We start from the raw sequence: 22,918 nt of genomic DNA on the forward strand, positions 1-22,918 counted from the left end.
TATTCATCCAAAGAGTTTGTAATGTAGTCGGATGTGTAAACATTTAGCTGCGCTTTGCTCGTCTGCCTTTGGATGTCTCTGGGACAAAAACAGCTGCATAAATGCTAAAGCTTTAAATAAAAGTGAAACCATCAACAAAAGCCGGAACACTTCTATTTTTACAAATACAAGTGCAGATTTTTACAGGCTTTTTTTGGTTAATGATGTCAGAATTTACTGGTATTTTGGAATGAATGTGTGAATGGTCTTTTCGGGAAAAAATCTGAAACTTCCTTGCCTGTGTGAACAACGCTTTCTTGAATTTACCAGCAAAGTCGTTGAATTCACTGCTATCACTGTGTGAAAGGGGCTAATGTGTGCATAAACCAACATAATAAAATGTTAATATCTATTTCTGAGTAAATGTGACTCTTTATAGCATCTTGTACTGAACATTCACTATAAGACTGACGGGAAACATGCAAGAAGCGATGCCAAATCATTTATGCAAAAATGTTGCCACTGGAGTTCATTCCTTGGAGTACTCTCTGTCTGCGAGTATGACTGGTGCCCTATTTATTTATGAATGCAATGATGACTCAAGAGTCAGAGCATGTGAGTGTATCTTTTCATCATAAGGAGACAACAGTCTGGCATGTGTGAAAATATGCTTTGATCTATCTGATTTTGTGTTGCATTGAGTTAGTTCAAGAGATTTTTAGAGGCCAGAAACAAACAAGCAAACAAGGAAGTTCAAGTAAAGTGTAACCCGGGTATGAACTTGGCCATCTTTGACTGATGTGAATGTCAAAGGTTTGATGTTAAACATGCAAGATGCTGAGAAAAATCCTTTATGTAAAAAAAAATGTTGCCACATCTGTCTTAATATTCAGTTTAATTTGCATTTTGAAAGGCTAAACTCACATGGATGAACTGTAATGAATATAAGAATTAAGAAAAGTTTAATAGGCTAATAAACATACAGTACATGTCCTTCACATTTGTTACAGCCTTCTTGAACTCAAACAACAACATTTTAACGATACGCATTTCATTTTTCTCTCTGCTTTTACTTTTAGAGCCGGAAACATGCAAACAAAGTGCGTCTGTATTACATGTTGCATCCAGTAGATGGGGGATGTCCAGCAAAGAAGCTCAGAACAGATGACGTGAGTATATTGCTATAGTTTAATGTGTCCATGAATTAATGTGCTTGTGTTTTTATTCATCTACTCGTTCATATTATAGTTGTAGTCATGCCTTTTTTTCTGGTATAATAGTGCATTGTAATGAATGTAATCACCAGCTGATTTAAGTACCAAGGCCTAAATCTTTATTACCCCCCACCGCCAAAATATTCTGAAACTGCACTCTAAAAAAACCCTTTAAAAAGTTTCAAAAAGGACTTTTCATCATAATTTCAGAGAGGCAGTAAATCGATAGTGCAAAAACGCATATTGAAACCTTCCTTTCTTGGACAGCAATTGATTTATCGGTTCTCTTCTGTGGAGTATTATGCTTGAGTGGTCAGATGAACACAGAATATTTCATAATATCTGATGTCCTAAAAATCTGATGTTTATTATTTTAGATCAATGCATTTGGTCTGCTGCTTTATGTTACTGATTTTGTTATCGAACAAAAGAAAAGCAATCACTAACTAATCTTAAATGCATTTTATAGATATAATAATGATGATTTTTCTTGTAATTAATATAACAAAGACTTTTGCTAGTTAAAGAAAATGTTAAAATGTACAATTATACTATATATTTTTATTAGTGGTGGGCCGTTATCACCGTTATCATGCTGCGTTAACTTGAGACTCTTATCGGGCTTAAAAAAATATCGCTGTTAATCTATTCTCAAAGTTGGGTTGGGAGCTGAGTCAATTCTATGCAAGCTATGATGACTTTTACCTTGATATTTTAGCACCGATGTATACCTGGCCGAATTGCGCTGTAGTTGGCAAGAATGAGTCTTTGAACCTGTGTGTATTCCTACTGTAAAATTACCACATCAAACATGGCATGCTGACATGGATGCAGTTTAGTAGAGTGAATCTGATTAATGTTTGCTCCACATCCAACTAACAGGCACCTGTAGAGGTTATGCGTTCCAGTAAAACATATATAGATAAAATTGACTGGCTGCTTTTTAAAATGAATGACGGTGAATGAAAGTCAAACTGGTGAGCAGTCTGACAAAAAAGTGCCCTTCTGAGTAAAATTGCCTTTCCGGATCTTTCACTTACTTTGAAGACACTACTGACTATGCTTACATGAACATCTGTAATGTAGTTATATGGCTTAATAGACAATAATATAATTAAGGTGTTTTCGTGAAGTGCATTCATATAAGAATTTCCTGTAATTTTGGGTGACTTTAACTACAGTTTGGCAGTTTCACTTTAACTCATGAACATTTCATTCATGCCCCCATGACAAACTGAGGTATTAGACGCAAATAAGGAGTAAGGATTGGTGAGAGTGTTATGGAATTTAATAAAGCGCGCCGAATGAAAAAAAAAAAAAAACTTACGCATTTTGTGATGTGTGTGTGCGGTACTGACAGCCGCGTGTGTGGATCTTGTTGGAAAATATGGCAAAAGTCCTCCATGAGGGTAATAGTTTGATTGCGGTGTTTACTTCAATAATGTCACTAATATATGCATACTCCATATCTTAATTCCATTTCTATTATGGTCAGTTATGACTTTAGTTGGATTAAGTTGATTAAAAATCACTGTTTCGAGCTTATGTTGGCCTAAAGTTCAAAATTCATGTTTACTGAATAAACAGTTAGTAAACACAAGTACATCTTGTTGAACATCATTTATTTTCATTGCCAATTATCATAGTAGTAACAGTACAATAGTAACAGTTTCTCAAGCAGTTTGTGATCCATTTTGAAAACAGGAGATTAGCCTGTCTAATGCGCCACCTGGCTTGAAAAACCCGTTCTCAAAGACTTACTTTTAGTCATTATTTGGGTAGCACACATATTCTGAATGGCTTCGGCAGAGTTCAAATGAGCCATTTTAATCTAGATTAATTCCAAGATTACAGTGAGATTAATCTGGATTAAAAAAATAATCTATGCACACCTATAATTTTTATATTTTGCTCTCTTTTTTATTTACATCTACTTACTGATTGTTTTCATATTTATTCTGTTTTTAATAAGGTTAATGAATAACAAACTCTTGATTATTGAAAACTTGTGATTATTATTAAAAAATGAATCTGAGGAGATGGTGCAGTGTTTTTACTTAATAATTTTCTTACACTTTGAATTATAATCAAATCAAACCAGCAGGCAAGAGGAATCAGGCCTCTAACATAAAGTACAGTTTGCAAGCGTCATAGCAATGTGTTTTATGTAGTAAAATACAGTGTTGGGCAAAGTTACTTTTGAAAGTAATGCATTACAATATTGAGTTACTCCCCAAAAAAGTAACTAATTGCCTTACTTTGTTACTTTATATGGTTCATAATGCATTATGTTACTTTTGCTTTACTTTTTATTGAGGCTAGATCTAGGACTGCTCGATTCCGTCTAAAATGAGAATCCCTTTTTTTTTGCTCAAAATCAAGATCACGATTTCTCACGGTTCTGAAAGGTTTATATGTGTAGGCTATTATTGTTAGTTCTCAAAGGTATGGTAAAACAACACGAATAATATAAGGCCTATGTTTAGGTCTTCTGTTGGTTAAACATCTACATTTTGTATAGACTTTGAATGGTAACCTATGGTAATGGTAGTTAGTTATACTGACCCAGTAAACATTTATTTGCATGGTCAACACTTTGTGTTTGCTTTGAAAAAAAAAACTTCAAATGCTTTTCGTAATCACAACTCAAAAATGCTATATGATCGTTTAAATGTTGTGCCTGGTTTTGGTTTCAGTTTCATGGCCGAGTGCGCTCATGTCATGGTTGTCGTAATTCTGAGAAAAAAACATACATAAAATCATACTTCTTGCACGGAAGTAAACAACATCACGGTCCTGATACAGGGTGCACAGAGTTTAGGAGGATAAGTAATTTAGACAATCTCCTTTTCCACTTCAATGATGCATTCACAAACACATTCTCTCATTAATTGCGTGACTTGTTGTGCCAACTTTAATTTTAATACAGTAATAAATGACTGGAACTGCCATAAATGTGTATTAACAGTAATAAATAAGTAGTAAATAACTGGAACTAAATGCATATGCTAAATACTATTTTTACTCGGATTAGTTGACTTCTGTATTATATCTAGAGGCCTTGCTAATTTAAGTTACAAATGTCCATGTCCACACCTATTTTTACATTTAAAAGCGGTGGATGCCTGGTATTATTTGATTGTGCTTATGACTGAAATCATAAATAGATATATTTACAAATTCCTAGGAGAGCTCTGTGTTTGTGAACACGACTGGTGTTCTATTTATTTATGTATGCAACGATGACTCAAGAGTCGTAGCATGTGAGAGTATCTTTTCATCATAAGGAGACAACAGTCTGGCATGTGTGAAAATATGCTTTGATCCATCTGGTTTTGTGCTGAATTGTGTTAATAGGTGAAGCTGTCTCTGCTCAAGAGATTTTTAAGCGGCCAGAAACAAACAAACAAGCAAACAAAGTTCAATTCAAGTGTAACTCAGCTCTGAACTTCGCCATCTTCTGAAATGAGTCTCGCTGAGATGATAGTCTGTCTGCTCGGCTTCTCTCTGTAGGATAGAGCAGACGTCTGCTTTATTGCTGTGTTTGATGGGGTGTTCACCCGACGAGAGGGCTTCATAAGCACAAAGTTGTGTGGATGTTGCTGGGATCAGCCGTTTTGTACTCTATTGTGCAGAGAAAGTCTATGATGCCTGTGGTTTTTGCAGATGTTACATGTGCCTCCAAACAGACCAACAAAGCTCTCACCACAGGAGATCAAATGCACATCTACAGTAAATGTTTATGCGAGCACTGGAGCTGAATCTTTGCCATCGGCAGTGCAGTTTGAATTAAATTGAACGCAGTGTATGTTTTTATTGATATTCTTCATGGTCACAGTAATTGTATACGTTATTAGCTATTGAGACTTTTTTAGAGAATTGCAGCAGTAATGGAGGTGATTATTATAGGGTTATTATATAGGGAAAGGAAACATCAATCTTCAGTGGCCAGATTGCAAAAGAGCATGTGCTGCTCTTAAATTCTTTGACTAAACTTCAACACTTGGCTTGTATTAGATCGATAGGAACAATGAACAGACATTTAAATAGTCATCGATCTCTATGTGTTCTCTGTCAATAGACTCTGCAGACAAACTAAACTTTGTGCAGGCTGGACAGCAGTTTTTAATGAGCCATTACCCAATGAAGCTGATGGTAATGAGGTAGATATATGAAAATAATAAGAATTACCTTTTTTTGAATGCACAGTGATAAAAGTGGCTACATTTTTTAAACTAAGTCACAGTATTTTCAGACCTTTAAATTGTTTGCTTGGTAACAAGTTTTATGCATTTTTTTTCTTGTTGGTTTGATTGTTTTTTGCAAGGCAGCATTTCTAAATGTATCAAAGATCAAAGTGTGATTAATTTTTGTTTACCCTAGGTACAATTTTTTTGGGGAGGGGGATTGGGCATGCGGCTCAGCTGTTCAGACTGACACAGACACAGTCATGGTGTTAATTTGTTTCATTTAATGACAGAAACAATTATTTGAACTGTACAACCGTAGAAGCTAAAAACTTTTTATCCACAAAATGCTTTTGGAAAAATGTTTCCAGAGTTTCTTGGTAAGGAAAGTCAGAAAATTCTGGCCCATTTATTGAGATCCACATGCAAGCTGCAAGATGGTCTCCTTGCAGTCTATTGGGAATGTTTTGTCTTGACCTGCAAATTCATTAACTTTTAAAATTTAGCTTAAAGCAGCTAATGCTATTGTAAAAGCTACTGCATTTATTACCCTGTTCATGGTTGAGAAGTCCCTCTCACAGTTTTCACTGCTGACTGGGACCGTCAGGGCAATAGAAGCTATTTTAAACTTAAAATAGAAAACTAGATTTTTAAAAACTAGAAAGTTGGCCAGTTTCTCTCAAGCGCTATTAGTAAACAAGTACATTACTAGTACATTGATATTAGTATACTACTCAAAATAAGTATACATTTATACTTGACCTTTGACCGTGTGTGTGCGAGTAAGACCAAATGGGCGCGAGGTAGAATGGGTGCAGGCAAGAGAGCCTGAGTGCACGCGAGAGAGTTCAAGTGTTGGAGGATTAGAGAGGCCGAGTGTTGCTGGACAAGAAAGACAGAGAGATTATACTAGACAGAGAGACTATACTATTACTATTAACTATTACTATACTGTTAATTGCCATCTCTTGCATGTCAGTTGGCATTTCTTTGTGAAGTTTGAATGTTCTCCCAGTGTTGGCGTGGTTTTCCTTCCTTTCGCAAGCTCAAACTCTACTGTGACTGCAATTTTAGTCATTCACTATTATTGGAACGACATATAGAAATAGCTGATAATGCACTTCGCTGGATCTCTTATTTAAGTGACAGAAAACAGTTTGTTCAGATAAAGAGTAGACGCTCTGATCCTGTTTCAGTCATTCATGGTGTTCCTCAAGGGTCAGTATTGGGTCTACTTTAATTTGTTTCTTATATTTTACCTCTAGGTCATATATTTTATTCTTATGGCATAACTTTTTTATTTTTATACAGACGATACACAAGTATCACAAAACCTACAACATCTCTCCCCTCCTCTGACCTTACTAAATGTCTACATGACATTAATGTACTTTATGGATGACAAATATTTTCTTAAAGTTAAATGCAAGTAAAACTGAAGCCCTTCTGAATGGCTATAAGTCTGTTTTATCCAAAACTCAATCCTTTACCCTGCACATTGATAACTTCCCAGTCAATTTTTCAACCCACATGAAAAATATTGGGGTTATACTGGATGGCATACTCTCATTTGGTTCTCATATTAGTAATATCTCACATTTTGCCTTTTTAAATTTGCGTATCATTACAAGACTTTACTCTTCATATCTTAACAAAGTACTTCATTTGCTTGTTCATGCTTTAGTTACATCACAGACTGATTACTGTAACTCTCTCCTAACTAATAAGCAGCTTCATAGACAACAGAATACAGAATTCAGCGGCTAGGATAGTTACCTGCTCGCATGCTTCAGATGACATAACTCCAATTCTCTTTTACCTGCACTGTCTCCTAGTTCACTATCGAATACAATACAAAATCCTCCTCTTAACATCCAAAGCTCTTCATAACTTGGCACCTCACTATCTCTCTGATCTTAATTTGTGCACTACTTTGCGCTCACTGAGATCATCTTCTGCTGATTTGTTATCTAATCCAAACTTTAAGATGAAATCATTTGGTGGCAGGGCTTTTAGTTGTACAGCACCAAAGTTGTGGAACTCCCTGCCTTTGCACATTCACCAGGTGGACACTATTTCCAATTTTAAATTTCAGATAAAAATATTTTCGTTTAGGATAGCTTTTAATGATTTTCTGGGCTAATATTATGTCGATTGTTATTTTTGTTGCTTGTATTTTTATGTTGTGCTTGCGATATGCTGTAAGGTGTCTTTGAGTGCTTTAAAAGGCACATATAAATAAAAGCTATTATTATTAGTATAATTGTAATAATAATAATAATTGTTATTATTATTATTTTCATTTTTGTATAGTTATGTAACTCATTTACTAATTCAGTTGCTATTTGTGAAAAGTAACTAATAACAATAAGTAATTACTCTTTTAGAGGAACGTGCCCATTAGCGATGAGCAGTGATATATTACTACTAAAATGTAAGTAGTTTTTTCTGCTGTTGTTTATCAATGACTAAGTAAATGAAATTGAAATTTGTATGCAAGTCTTACTAATTATCTTACTTTTATCAAAGCTTGATGTTTTTTTTTTTTTTTTTTTTTTGAGGTCTGAAGTCTTCATTTAAGGTCCTAATGTTTAAGACAAGTTTTCCCACTTAATCATTAAATTAATCCTCTTACACATTCTTATCACTTATCAGTTAATGTAGTTTTGAAAATCAATATGAAAAAGTGCAAGATGTGGAATTTTTTTTGGTGATTACCTTCTGTGCCATTAACCTATAAACGCGATAGAGAAAAACTCAGGAGTCAGGAGGCGTTCACTCAAAATCAGCACTTTTCACAGTGGGACTGAGGGAGTAGAGTGGAACTGAAAGCAATTATTTTTCCACTACATTGCCCTTTCTGATATTTATAGATCAATGAACTCTACATGGCTACTGTTGTGCGTATGCTGCTTTCAGATATTGTTGCAATGTTTCTTTTTTTTGCTCCACAGAAAAATAAAAGCTTTGTGCCAGCAATTTTACTTGATTGGACAAGAAATGTACATTTGTATTGTAACCATCGATAACTATAATGTGCAATGATTTCTAAATATGTCAGGTTCGCTAGCAGCTTGCACCTTTTTTGGTATTCACAAAGATACTGTCAGTCCTTACCTTAGACATTCGGTAGGTGTGGACAGTGACCTTACTGCAAATGCTTGCATGAGTTTCCATTTCAGTTGCAACATTTATGAGACAGAGATATTGGAATTGATCACAGATGCTATTTACAAAAATTGCAGTAGTTCTACCAATAAAGCATTTTGTACTGTGATCTTTTTGACTAACTGCATCTCTGTTTAATGCTTATTGTCTTTTTTCATATTTATTTTGTGTTGTAACTTGTCACTTTATGTACACTCGAAGCTTCTGTAGCAAATTCCTTGTGTGTGAAGCACACTTGGCAATAATACTGGTTCTGACTCTTATTCTGATAGTTGCTGTATTATAAGGAACTTGAAAACAGAGAAGACAGATTTCATCATGGTCATAGATTTGTAATCACAGTGAACGTTGTTATCTGAAAATAGCAATTACAATGCAACATTATTTTCTATTTGCATTTTAAATCTATGCATTTATACAATTGCAGTCTTAGAAAACTAGGCCATGTTTGAAAAAAACTGGTCTGAGAAATTTACAGTTTGTGATTAATATATACTGTTTTGTGATCCCTATAAAGCAGGGGTATCTAAACTTGGTTCTGGAGGGCTGGTGTCCTGCTGAGTTTAGCTCCAACTTGCTTCAACACACCTGTTAGGAAGTTCTGGTATTTCTAAGAGCTTGATTTCTGGTTCAGGTGTGTTTGATAAGGGTTGGAGTTAACCTCTCCAGGACACTGGCCTTCCAGGACTGAGGCCCGGTTTACATTAATACGCTTTAGTTTTAAAACACATAAGTTTTGCTAGGATTAGACCATCCGTCCACACTACGGCAGAGTTTTCAAGCGGTGAAAACAGAGCTTTTTGAAAATGATGAAGAGGCCATTTTCATTTGAAAGCGCTGCTGCTCGTGTTAGTGTGGATGGGGAAAAATTAAGACATCTGAAAACGGAGGCAGGGCTGCAGACATTCTGAGACATCTGATTGGGGCTATTTCCTCTATATTAAGTAGCCTACACAAAGTTTAGTATTGCATCCTCTCCTTGTAAGTTCAGACTTCACAAGTTTATGGAAAATAAACTTCCGAGGAAATGTCAAGGAACCTCTTTCATCCTGGCTACGCCGTTTCACTTTCTTTACAATAAAATAAAAACATGATATAAGGAACTGCCTATTTTCATTTTGATATTAACTTAACAGACACCAAAAATGTTGAGGCATTGTGTAGCTACATTTTTTTATGACCGTTATTTTTACTGCATGCATATTTATAACAAAACAGAGCCTATAACATAACTGCCTCCTTTTATTTCCATTGAAAATACAAAACATACCCTGTCTCGTTTGCTGAATATTAGTTTTAATAATCAAAAATGGTCATTATAAAAGTGTAACATACAATAAGTTTATACATTATAAGAAATAAATGCAGGCAATCAGTAAATAAGCAGAATCAGCGTACACTGTTACATTAATTAATATATTAACCTATCTTTGTGCTCCAAAACACATTAAGTGAGAACAAGTAATAGATTCAAAAGACCAAAGCCAGGGAATATGTCGTTAGATAGAGACAACATGATTAATTAAATATGACGTTTAACAAATATAGTGAGATTAGATCCAGTGGTAGATCCTTGATGAACAGTCTGACGTGCACAGCTCTCGTCTGAGTAGAGGTGCTCAAAGCACCCGCTGACTGCCTGGAGCTCAGACGCACCCATATGCTGCAGTGCATGCCAGAGGGTGTGTATGGTCACGTGATGTGGGTTTTCAGTGGTACAGTTTGGACGGAGATCTGTTCAGAAATGCTAGGGGAATCACCAGTGTGGACGCAGATCATTTTCATTCTTAAAAGCCGTTTTAAACCTAAAACATATTAGTATAACAGGGGCCTGAGTTTGGACACCCCTGCTATAAAGCTATTCACAGCATGTGCAATCAGTTGAGTTTAAAAGTCAGTGTAAAAACTATTCCAGAAAAGAATAGTATTGATATTCACAGTGTATGTTTGGTATCTTTGGTATCTGAGAACAGAAAACACTCTGATAAAAGTCACAGGAACTACAAATTATCAACAATAAAAGAGGTTCCGTGGCAAGGAAATGCCGAATGTACGGGACCTAAGAGTACATTTAAGAATTTATTATGTTGTAAAAGTAAGTGGTTTTCAGCTCACTTTTGGGCTTTTCAACTGCGCTCCACACTTAGCATATTATACTTTTTTTAGTACCACCTCATAGACAGCTGAGATGGAAGCATTGTGGTCCACAGAGAAGGTCCAGATTTTTCTTTCATTGTCAATATTGGAACTTTCCAAATTTTTCAGAGTTGTAGTCCACAGTTACTCAATTGAGTGGTACGACATTACTTTCAAATCCAATATACAGTAGTTGGCACAGTATAAGATTTTAGGCAAACAGACAGTGATGTAGTAGAGGCAGAGTTTAGCCACACTCTTACGCAATAAAGTGCCACAATTTGTCATTTTTGCAGATTAGCTTCGAAATGAGATTTATTTAGACTTACAATACAGTTCTGAGTTGTTTTGAACTGACTTAAAACTTATAGGACGTTTTCAGCCCCAAAGCTCATTGGAAATACATTTTTGCGAAATGTAAATTATCTTGTCCTGGGTACATTTTGTTGCACATATGAGATGACAGAGCCACTAGAGACCACAGTCTACTTTTTACAAATCTGAAAAACATAACTCTGCATATGATTTGTTGTTCATTCAGATACACTTGTTGTCTTTTCAAAATTTAACATTAAACTGCACTGGAACCACATAGTTTTACATTCATTTTACATTGTGTTTATCTTTTGTGAAACCGTGCTTCACTGAACTCGATCCAGAGTGTTGTGCATAACAAAACAAGGTGAGTTACCAAGCAAACTGACCACTCCCGAGAGGTTGTCCATATGGAGATGAACAAAGACAAACGTATTCGATCACAAATAATAGACACCATGAAGTTATTTTATGGTATTTATTTGATTCTATGCAACAAGCTCCACAAAAAAATCCTTTATTTGTCGATAATATGTCCCTGTAAATATCAATAGTGTGAAAAGAAACAACACTTTTGGTGTCATAATGCCTCGTAGCGTCCATTTAATTAAGAAACTGCAATCAATCATATGTTCGTTTTTGCACTTTCATATTTCCAATGAGCCTTTTTTTATGTTATTAATATACAAAGATCTATGTCAGAAAAAAAATTAAGCAAATAAGAATTTTTTTTAGTTCATGACCACTTTAATGTTGAAATTCATAATTAAACAATTACATTTTGTCAGTATAAATGTAGACACCTGTCAGTCAGCGCTACACACACTTTAGTGTTTTCCACCTCTCCTCTCTTATCCCAGATCATAGGGCTTTATAAGTGAAAACTGGCCCTTGACCATTGTGAAGAAGCAAAATCCACCTGCATTAAGAGTCAGTAAGCAGCCAAGTTCTAACAAGCTGTCCTCTGCTCTCTCAACGCCTAATAAAGCGGCTGCAGATCGTACAGGAGATCACTGGTCACATCCATCTGCTTAACACGAATCAGCTGTCTGCAGCAGCTACTAATAGCTACATGGTCCCCTAAGGACGCTTTAAAAACCTCTCCCCAAGACTCCGGCACTGTAACTCAATGCAAGTTTCTGTTGCGGAGGATACAATTAGCAGCCTGGGACAACTTCTGTGCTGATCGAATGGCCCATAGGATACTTACTCCTATTTAATTAGCGGTGATTAAATCAACCCCTGCTGGGGCTCGAGTTTCCAGGGGAGAGAAGGGCAGACGGAGCCCATGTGGAGGAACTGAAAGAAAGTGGAGAGAAGAAAGTGAGCTGGAACTCGAGCCTGGATCTACAGCTTTTGTTCTAGCCTTTGTTTCACTCAGTTAATGACAGATCTGTGACTGTGCAACGTCCACAGGACGTGAGAGTGATACTGCTGTTTAGTTTCCTTTGTACATTTACATTTGAGTTTATGTTTCGTTCTGTTGCGCTTTGTGTATCGGCAGAATTCATTTCAGTGGTGCACTGCAAAAAATGTTTTCTTTTCTTTTTTTTTTTCAAGTTTTTTTCATGCTTTTTTTCTGTAGGTTTCAAGTCCAAATATTTACCAATTCTTAAATCAAAAACCATTTTCTAGACAAGTAAAAAATATATTGCTGTGATTTTTAGAAATAACAAGTCAAAATTAAGATAATTACTGCTTAAAACAAGCTGAATTATCTGCCAGTGGGGTAAGAAAATATACTTAATTAACTAAACTCTGTGTACCCAGTACCGGGTCTGTGACGTCATTTACTTCCCTATTCTTTAATTTTTAAAGATCTCTACTGGCCCAATACCCCCATAAGTGGTTTTGTTCTCTCATTAGTTGGAATAGAATAACTTTTGCATAGATTATGATAGAGACATTTTTCTTTTTTCCTATTATTACTGGCGTGTGCAGGAACCAACAGAATTAATTACAGCATTTTATTTATACAGCAGTTTATTATAATGCAGACAACATATATAATTATTTTTATGACTTTCCACCGTCTTTAATGAAAATTTAAAGGGTTTTCTTTAAAATGATACCAAACTTTTTCATCTACATCGCTACATGTGGATTTGGGAAGCTTTTTAATTTGGATAGGCAAAATCCAGGCGGAAAGCCCAAAATAGCACTTGCCTTTTAAACAATTACATTATTTAACTTGTACCACTAGCAGATTATTTAGCTTGTTTTAAGGGAAAAACTCACTTAATTTTTAGTTCTTATTTTTGAAAAAAAAAGAAAGAAGAAAAAAAATATTTATATATAAATATTAAATATAAATATATATATTTATTTATTTTTTTATTATCTAGAAAATGCTTCTTGATTTAAGAATATTTTGTAAATATTTGGACCAGATTGTTATCGATAGTGTGCAGGAATTTATTGCAGGGTTCACAAAGCAATTTACACAGTATTTTTAAGTAATCCTCACCGATTAAATACATGCCTTGAATATTTTTCTGCTGGAGGATTAAAAAAATTAATGACCATGACTTCTAGATTTGTAGTTATTAAGTATAAATGATCATATGCTGTGTACTACAGTATAAGGACATTAAAAAGTAAAAATAAAAACGTCTGACCTTTCTCCTGGCATACTCTTGTCTGTCTTCCTGTATGATTTCCGTCTTTCCTTTCTGTCTCATGTTCTCCCTGTGCTCGCGTGGGTTTTCCCCACGTTCCCCGGTTTCCTCCCACAGTCTGAAGACCTATTTCATAAATTGACTAATCTAAAGTGACGTCTTAAGACAAACTGTTAGCCAGTTATATCTTAGCTATTCTTAGCACTTTCACAAGCAGGGGAGTTCTCGAGACATATATGAGCTCAAACTCCTCTCTCGCCCTTCAAAAGAGAGAGAGCCCTAGGCTCGAGGAGATTCTGAGCTCAGGTGAACTCTTGAAAGTCTGAGATATAATGCTTTTCAATGTTAATATTACACTATAAAAAAACCTGGGTTCCACATGATTGATTTGTGTTGGGATAACACGAAGAAATAAGAATTAAACATAAAACAGTTTAGTTGTTCCAACGTAATCTCAAGAATTGTGTTGTTTCAGCTCATTTTAAACAAGTAGTTTGAACGAGCAACATAAAATATTTTTGAGTGTACTTTAGTAACCTAGTAATACTACCCTCTAATTAAGGAGAGAAGATTTGAAAAATAAATATGATTAGGACAGACAAGTGTCTAAAAAATGTGTATAACATCATCCCATATTGAAGTATCTGTTGAGGCTGAGTGGTTTGATGTGAACTGACAACACTGTGTTTACCATGGCTGGCAAAGCATCCTGTTCTCATGGAGACACAGACCAGATTGAGTCAAGGCATCTCTGACCCCTTTTATATTGTCTTGTTTGAAGTGAGCACTTCTCCATTCTTGCTGGAAAAATAAGGTTCAAATAAAAAATATTTAGAAATATAAGTGAATGCTCCTATTTTATTTTTTTTTGTTATAGTTAAAAGCATGTTGTACACTTTATTTGATTTTCAGCATTCTTAAGTCCTGAAGCAGTACTTTAGCCTTGCTGTGCAGCCACAGAAGCGTATATACTGTATACCATGTGAACAGAATTAAACCTCAAAAGGTTTTACACTGAAGCAATCTCCACAAAGCCCCCAGAGCGCTTTCACCAGCAACTACTGCCTGCAAGCATCAGACACATTGCTGAACTGAGGTCTTTCATTGTTCACAAAAAAAAAAAAAGTACTCTGCTTTATAGATCATATATATATTTCCTTAGAGGAGCACAGGCTTAAGCTTCAGATCTACTCTAAAAAAAGAAAGAAAATAACCACAAGGAAGCTATATAGCCTTTGAAAAAAAAAAGTGTGCAAAAGCATATTTTCATTTCGTCAGAAGGTGATGTTACTTTTTGATTGTGCTATCTCTATAAGTATATTGAACACATTATGTGATGTGTATTTTGTCATACATTTTCTTTTCTTTCCTTTTTAATATTTGTGGCATCTTTATGTTATTTTAAACACTTTTTATATTTTTAGTTTTATATTTGCATACATAAATACAGTAAATTTGTCCTTCAGAGATTTGTGCACGTTGTCACATCTCTCCTCTTCTTATTTGATCTGCAGTCAAAAATTCAGTATCTCCTTCCCACAGGCCAGTTCTGCTGTTTCAATGAGATGGTTATCAGCTTCCTGATTATTCCATCACAGCCCTGATGAACCCTGTCAGACTCTGAGTACTTAGTTTAGCAATAGGCAGTCATTTGTCACTTTGAATTGACTTTATATGATGCTGCAGAGATATGCAGAGTTCTGGCTTATTGCACAAATGAAGCATTAAAAAATGAGACAAACTGATTTCAGTTTCTGAATTAAGTTTGATTTTTGAGTTTGATTTTTATGATCTCAGTATGACATAACATTGATGAAAATACCGATTCTATAGCATATAAATGTAGGGATGGATTTTACTCAGACTTAAATGTGCCATGTAATAAAACAACAAAACTCTGGAATCTGAAAAAAAGGCCCAGGATAGACTTTGACTCATCCTTGCTCTCTTTCTTGAACTTCCCTTTCCCTCTGGTATTGATAAATACTCAGGTGTGACTGGTAACTTGTTTATTATCTTTGATAACCTTTCATTAAACCCAACAGATGATTAAATCTTTTAGTCACTGGTTAACTTTAACAAAAAAAAAAAAATAAAAAACATTCATTGCTCTCATGGGGTATTTAAAGAGAAGGACTGAATGTCTCAGGGTTGCAAGTCTGTATCCAGACCAGGCTATCGTGCAGATCTCTTAAGCTCAACACTACAGTATGTACTATATAATTTGGTCTTCCATGTATCCTCTTAGATTTAGGTTTGAGTAATTAATGTTGTGCATTTACTTCTGAATTGGCTTTAATTGTTTTTCTGTAATTGGCATATGTTTTTATCTGGAAAATAAATGTTAACTTTTTCGATTAATTCTGAAGTCTTCCAAATTCCAGTAGATTATGTGGAGTCTGTGCTACTGCTATATTGTGACATGATTTTATAGATTTTTAAGGTGCATATGACTGCCGGAGCAGCGTGGCATGGCAGCATGAAGACATTTTAATCATTTAATCACTGATATGAAAAAGTTGGCAGTTCATTCTACTGTTGCGATCCGTGACTAATAAAGGGACCAAGCTGTAAAGAAAATGAATGAATGAATATTAACATGTTGTATGGAAATGACTAAATTAACTAGTCTTTTAGTACTATTGAGCAGGAGGCAACAGACTAATTGGGTATTAGTTAACCCTGCATACTCTGACTGAATGAATGCAAACTTCAGAATGTCGAGATAGTGTCCGTGAGAAGAAATGCAATCCTGAGACGTGGAACTCTAGCTGCGTTTGCTCACTAATGAACATACAATTAAGAATATCAGAAAAGTAGAATAACCAAAACTGGTCAGATTGAACTCGGAGTCGAAAACAAAAATAAATATATTCTAATAAATAACACAATTCTTTCCAGAAGCTCTAAAAAGGCTTACACGCAATTAACCTTCGACTATTCATCAGATTTCATCGTTGGGCAGACAGATTGGAATCTTACGTGAGAAACAACAAAATTAACAGAATGTGTTTTTATAGTGTTTTTTTTTTTTTTTTTACTTGTTACTTGTTTAATGTTCTGAGATCTAATGATCTGTAATCTAATGTTTACTGTGATCTGCATAGGGTCTAATATATGTCAGTATCCTAGAATGGCTCATCACAATGAGACAGTCGTTTACATTGACCATCTTATACTGTAAAAATCGTAAACTTAATCTGTAAACCTCATGTAAATGAAATACTTCAATCTAAATAGTGCCATTACGCTCATAATCTTTAAAAAAGATGAGCTTAATGTCATTATTTAGATTGAAGTATTGTGTTTACATGAGGTTTACATCTCATTGTGATGAGCCATTTTAAGACAATGCCTTTAAGCTATTTTTTTTTCTTTAATTAAAGTATTCAGGCATGCAAACACCTTATTTTATTTCTGCCATTTATTGCAAAGTGGATATTGTGGATATACTCATGAGCAACTGAAGTTTCCACTGGTATCATAGATTTACAGAATAAACATACAATTTTGACTGTGCTTTTGTAGACCATGTCTTGCAATGACCCTACTCCACACAGCTTGTCCATCCTCAGCACGAACAGAAATCGCTGAACTCTGTTAAACACAACTTGCTGCCACCTCTACTCCTTCACCAACAAATGGCGTGTAGAATGTGACTGCAGTGCAGACAAATCCAGCTGAAGTGGCATTGCTGCCACATATCTATGGAACTTAAAAATTAGATGCGATAAAATTAAAACAGCTGTCAGTAATACCTACTCTTTGTAAGACCATCAGTTGTGCTGTACAGGGAGGCCTAGGAATTGAATCTAATCCTGACATTTAGCTATATATTGCAATTAAGCCCTTACTCTGATTACTGGAAATATTCACATTATTTGTGTGCATGTAAACATCAGCCTTCAGTGGTGTGGCCAGTACATAGCAAACCCTTAGAGTAAACTGATGCCATGTTCTATTTTGACAGGTTCCAAGTATCAGTGTAGACTGCTTCTAGCTATCCGACAGGACATATTGCAAAACACTGATGCTTGTGCCTGATAGACGTGAAGGTAAAGTTGAAGACGTGCAAAGACTGTTACTTCACACTTGGATTTGTTTGTCAAATATTAAATAACACTCTATTTTTTTTTTTTTACCTCTTGCTACAACTCTGTTATGGGCTAAAGAGCTGCGGTGGTGTAGAAGCTGGCAGTGATCATCTGCACAGGGTGTCTTTTGTCATTGTATGACATAAAACTGAGATGAAACAGTCTGTTTTGACAGCTTGCTTTCAGTAAGTTATTTTTGGACTAATGAGGAGTTGAGCTCTGAAGCTTACTGGATTTTTTTTATTGTACAATGACCTTAATAAAAGGTTAAGGATATTATGGTTTATCAGTTCGTGACCTATTTGTAGTTTATGCAATCTTATCATTTAATTGAAATTGCATCCCTCTTGCAACACCCTTGCAATGTCTGCTCTTCTCTTACTGTTTGACATTTCCTCCACCAAAAGATGTGACACCCTGTCACTCACCTGAGATGAACCAGTAGCAGATCATAACCACTGTACAATAAAATCAACTCTATGACTGTGTACTTGATTCACTTTTTCCATATGTTTACTCTGTTAACTTTTGGTATTGAAAATGTAACTATTCTATTTTATCAAAGTGAGGTTATTAACATTTTAGTAGTATGAAAGTATATATAGCTTTCAGTTGCAAAGCAGTGGGGGTGGATGAGATTCACCCTGTGTATCTTAGGTTTCTGGATGTTGCGGGGCTGTCTTGGCTGACACTACTGCGAGGATGTCTTGGCTGTCTCTACAATATCGCATGGAGGTCAGGGGCAGTACCTCTGGACTTGGCAACTGTGGTGGTGGTTTCCATTTTTAAGAAGGGTCTGCTCCAACTACAGGGGGATCACACTCCTCAGCCTCTCTGGAAAAGTCTATACCAGGGTACTGGAGAGGAGGATCCAGCCCAATGGTAGAACCTAGGTCCTAGAGGGAACAATGTGGTTTTCGTCCAGGCCATGGTACACTGGACCAGCTCTATACCCTCACCAGGGCGCTCGAAGGTTCTTGGGAATATGCCCAACCAGTCCACATGTGTTTTGTGGACTTAGAGAAGGCATTGGACTGTGTTCCTTATGGCATGCTGTGGAGGATACTCTGGGAGTATGGGGTCAGAGGCGCTCTGTTAAGGGCTGTCTCGTTCCTGTATGAACAGAGAAGAAGTTTTGTTCGCATTGCCGGCAACAAGTCAGACTTGTTTCCAATGCATGTTGGACTCCGGCAGGGCTGCCCTTTGTCTCCAATTCTGTTCATAACTTATATGAACAGAATTTCAAGGCGTAGCCTTTGGCTGGAGAGGGTCCAGTTTGGGGACCACAGGATTTCATATATTTTATTCGCAGACGATGTTGTTCTGTTGACTTCATTAAACATAGACGTTTAGCTTGCACTGAGATGGTTTGCTGCCGAGTGTGACGCGACTGGGATGAGAATCAGCATCTCTAAGTCTAAGGCCATGCTGCTCCACCAGAAAAAGCTGGTTTACCATCTCCAGATTGGAGGAAAGTCCTTACCCCAGTTGAAGGAGTTCAAGTATCTTGGGATTTTGTTCACGAGTGAGGTAAAGATGGAACATGAGATTGACAGGCAGACAGGCAGCAGTAATGCGGCAAATATACCTGTCCGTTGTAATAAAGAAGGAGCTGAGCCAAAAAGGCCAAGTTCTTGGTTTTCTGGTCAATCTATGTTCCTACTCTTACCTATGTTCATGAGCTTTGGGTCATGACTGAAAGAACAAGATCTTGGATACAAATGGCTGAAATGAGTCTCCTTCACAGGGTGGCAGGGCACAACCCTATAGATAGGGTGAGGAACTCTGTCACCCAGGAGCAGATTGGAGTAGAGCTGCTGCTCCTCCACATTAAGAGAAGTCAGCTGAGATGGCACGGGCACAGGATGCCTCCTGGACGCCTTCCTAGGGAAGTGTATCAGGCATGTACCACTGGAAGGCAGCCTCAGGGAAGACCCAGGATACGCTGGAAGGACGATGTCTCCTGGCTGGCCTGGGAATGCCTGGAGATCCCCCAGAGAAGCTCCAGGAAGTGTCCGAGGCAAGGGAAGTCTAGGATTCTCGTCTAAGACTGCTGCCCTCGCGACCCAGCCCTGGAAAAGCAGATGAAAATGAGCAAATAAATGAATGAAAATATATATCATCTGGGTTGCTCATGTAAATTATGGTCCAACACTGGGTAATAAGCTGCCAATTACTTTGATTTAATTCTATTCTCAGCAGAACTACACCATGAAGTACAAGTTAATAACCATTCAGAGCCCTGAGATACAAGAGGTAGTAAATTAAGTTAACTGATTATGCTTTGACAATGGCATTTTTGTCATGCCAGTAAATGCTTGAATTAAACCACGTTTATTTATTTTGCTTGTCAATCAATACTGTAATTATAGTAATTATACAGATTAAGGCATTCATGAAGAAAACTGATTTTGTTGAAAATATGAAGTTGTAGTTATATCTTCATACAAGCAGTGGCTCTCATGCCATGTGCTGGTTTCAATTTTCAATCCATTTTCTCTCCCTCCTTCAATTTCTTACCCCTCAACTCTATATCAATAAAAAGCTAAAACATAAATTGAAATAAAAAATTTAAAAAAAAAAACGTGTAGAGTTGGGAAAGGTATTCATGAGCATGCATGCAAGCAGAACAGATTAGCTATCGCTGAAGCTGATGATTGTTGAATACAAAGAGGCTTCATTGTAATGTGCAAATAGGCTGCATTAGAAAACAAGCATTCACAAAGCAACCTCAGAACAAAAACAATTTCAGATTGCATTCACTCTATCTCGTTCATAGTTTGACTTCTTTTAAATGCAGTGCTTTTCAGAATGTTTATTTTCTGTTTAAGCGAGTTAAGTCATTTAAAAGGCAGAAAGTAAGTTATTTGCTCTTTAACTTTCCTGACAAGTGCTGATGAATCTTGATCAGCCTGAGAGCGTAATGCACGAGCTAAATACCTAACAATAAGTTTTATTTAAATTTTTGCTAATGTCATAGCATTTAAAGGGATAGATGAAAATTATGTAATCATTTACTTACTCTTGACTTAAAATCAGATCCTCTAATTTTTGGCGCTAAAAATTTTTGTGGTGGTAATTTCCAGAAATGTGTAGACAATTTTGCATCTATCTATATATATATATATATATATATATATATATATATATATATATATATATATATATATATATATATATATATTATGCCCTTAGGGTCGGGCTTTGGGCCAATTTTCACATCATAGTTAGCATGCTTTATCATTTTTGTATTTATTTATTTTTTTAAGTTTAATGAGATCTAATGCAAGCAGTCCGGAAGCACCAATGTTGCCTTGCACATAGAGATTTCCAGCCATGTACAGTACAATGGAGAACATATAGGGGAATGGCAAACTTAAAACTGTGAAAAATACTAGAGAAATGACAAACTCTGGTCAACTTTGCAACCTAGGGACAACTTTAAATGATGAGCCAACTGGTTATGCACAATGCAAACCTAACATTTCTTTTTATTAAATGCAAATCTGGTCTATTTTAATGGCTGTAACAGTATGTACCATTTGGTGAAAAAAAAAGATGGGTTTCAGGTGAGACTCAAACCAAAAATTTTGACAAGCCGTTGGACAAAGGCCGCGCTTGGGCTTAGATATAAGGCCCGTAAACTGGACAGGCTGCAAAACATTTCCCTCACTCTCATGAATGTTTGTATTGTGAGGGTGCAGATGAGATGTCATTTTTCGAGAGACACTCAGATACATCACATTTGCTTCGTATGCAACATCTAGAAGTCATGTATGAAATTTGATTATATGGTTTGGAATTGGATGTTTTATTTTATTATATTTTATGATGATTTTTAATGATTTTGCTTTTAATTAAGCGATCGAGGTATCACAAAAAACTAGGGGGTCTGTGCAATCTATTTGAGTTTCTGTTTCTGTTGAACACAAAAGACAATATTTTAAAAAAATGCTGGTTGCTGGGACCCATTGACTTCCATATATTTTTTTTTTTTCCAACTGTGGATGTCGATGTCTTCCAGCAGCCAGCATTCCGGAAAATATCTTCTTTTTGAGTACAGCAAAAGAAAGAAATGTATAAAGGTTTAAAACCACATGAGTAAGAGCAAACGATGAGGTAATTTTTGAGTGAATTAAGTCAAAGATGTACAGGTAGCATCCAGTGTGCAATCCCTTTATTCCATGATTATTTTCAGCTACTGAAGTTGCACTAATATTATTATGGAGGTTAAGCTCTGTGGAAGACACTCTGTTTTGTGTTGATAGAAAAGTGAATTTACTTCTTTCACATAAAAAAAGATTATTTTATTGCATGAATGAACTGGACATAAATCTGTTTTTCTGAGGAGCAATGTGTCTTTCTCAGCGTCAGGCTGTGAATTGCTGTGTAGACGTATATTCAGACATGTAATTATCTTCAGCTTTGCACATGGCTTTAGAATAAGTGAGCCACACATATCTGACAAATCGCATTGGAGATTAAATCTGGAGGGATACAGCTGAGTCAGGGCTTTTCTTTGGCGTTTTCCTATAGAAGAGTACTGGATGTCATTTCCCTGTTCCAGCAGCTATCAATATTGCCCATGTACGCACATGCTTGTGGGTTTTTCCTTTTAGATACTGGATTTGCTGTTTGAATATATTTATATATTCTGTAAAATCAACATTTATATATTACAATACATGACAGGCAGTGTGTTTGTAAAATTGTATGGACTTTCAAGAGAAATATAGGACTGTCAAGGTGAAATTATAATAACACACCAGAATGCCTTGAATGTCAGTATAGTAATGCACTCATTAATTAAATATCTAAGTGATGACATTGAATTTAGAAAATTGTTGTTAATACATTTTAATACATCTTCATAGCACTTAAAAATAAACTAAAATAAACCTAAAATAAGCATAGAAAAGTATGCTGTACATCATGCTGTTGATAATGTATATTGTTGGAAATTTATTCAAATTTATGAAACACACTCACTGGCTTACCACTTGATTAGGTACAACTGTCCGACTGCTCGTTAATGCAAATTTCTAATCAGCCAATCACATAGCAGCAACTCTGGTCAAGAGAATCTGTTGCAGGTTAGTCCGAGCATGAGAATGGGGAAGAAATGTCATTTAAGTGACTCTGAACGTGGCATGGTCTAAGTATTTCAGAAACTGCTGATCAACTCAGATTTTCATGCACAACTATCT

At 35.9% G+C, this 22,918-nt stretch overlaps 1 protein-coding gene across 8 annotated transcripts in view; it reads left to right on the forward strand.

The window, feature by feature from the left end:
* Positions 1 to 22,918, forward strand: part of zmat4a (zinc finger, matrin-type 4a) — a 259,922-nt gene that overhangs the window by 143,762 nt on the left and 93,242 nt on the right. For all 8 annotated transcript variants that reach the window (XR_012406880.1, XR_012406879.1, XM_073952205.1 and 5 more), the window contains one exon: positions 1,059 to 1,148. Coding sequence is in view for 6 of the 8 variants with exons in the window: in XM_073952205.1 (XP_073808306.1) it covers positions 1,059 to 1,148 (90 nt within the window). In the remaining 2 variants the exon portion in view is untranslated. The remainder of the gene's footprint in view (positions 1 to 1,058; positions 1,149 to 22,918) is intronic.

Source organism: Danio rerio, chromosome 5, assembly GCF_049306965.1.
Source record: "Danio rerio strain Tuebingen ecotype United States chromosome 5, GRCz12tu, whole genome shotgun sequence".
Classification (NCBI taxonomy): Eukaryota; Metazoa; Chordata; class Actinopteri; order Cypriniformes; family Danionidae; genus Danio; species Danio rerio.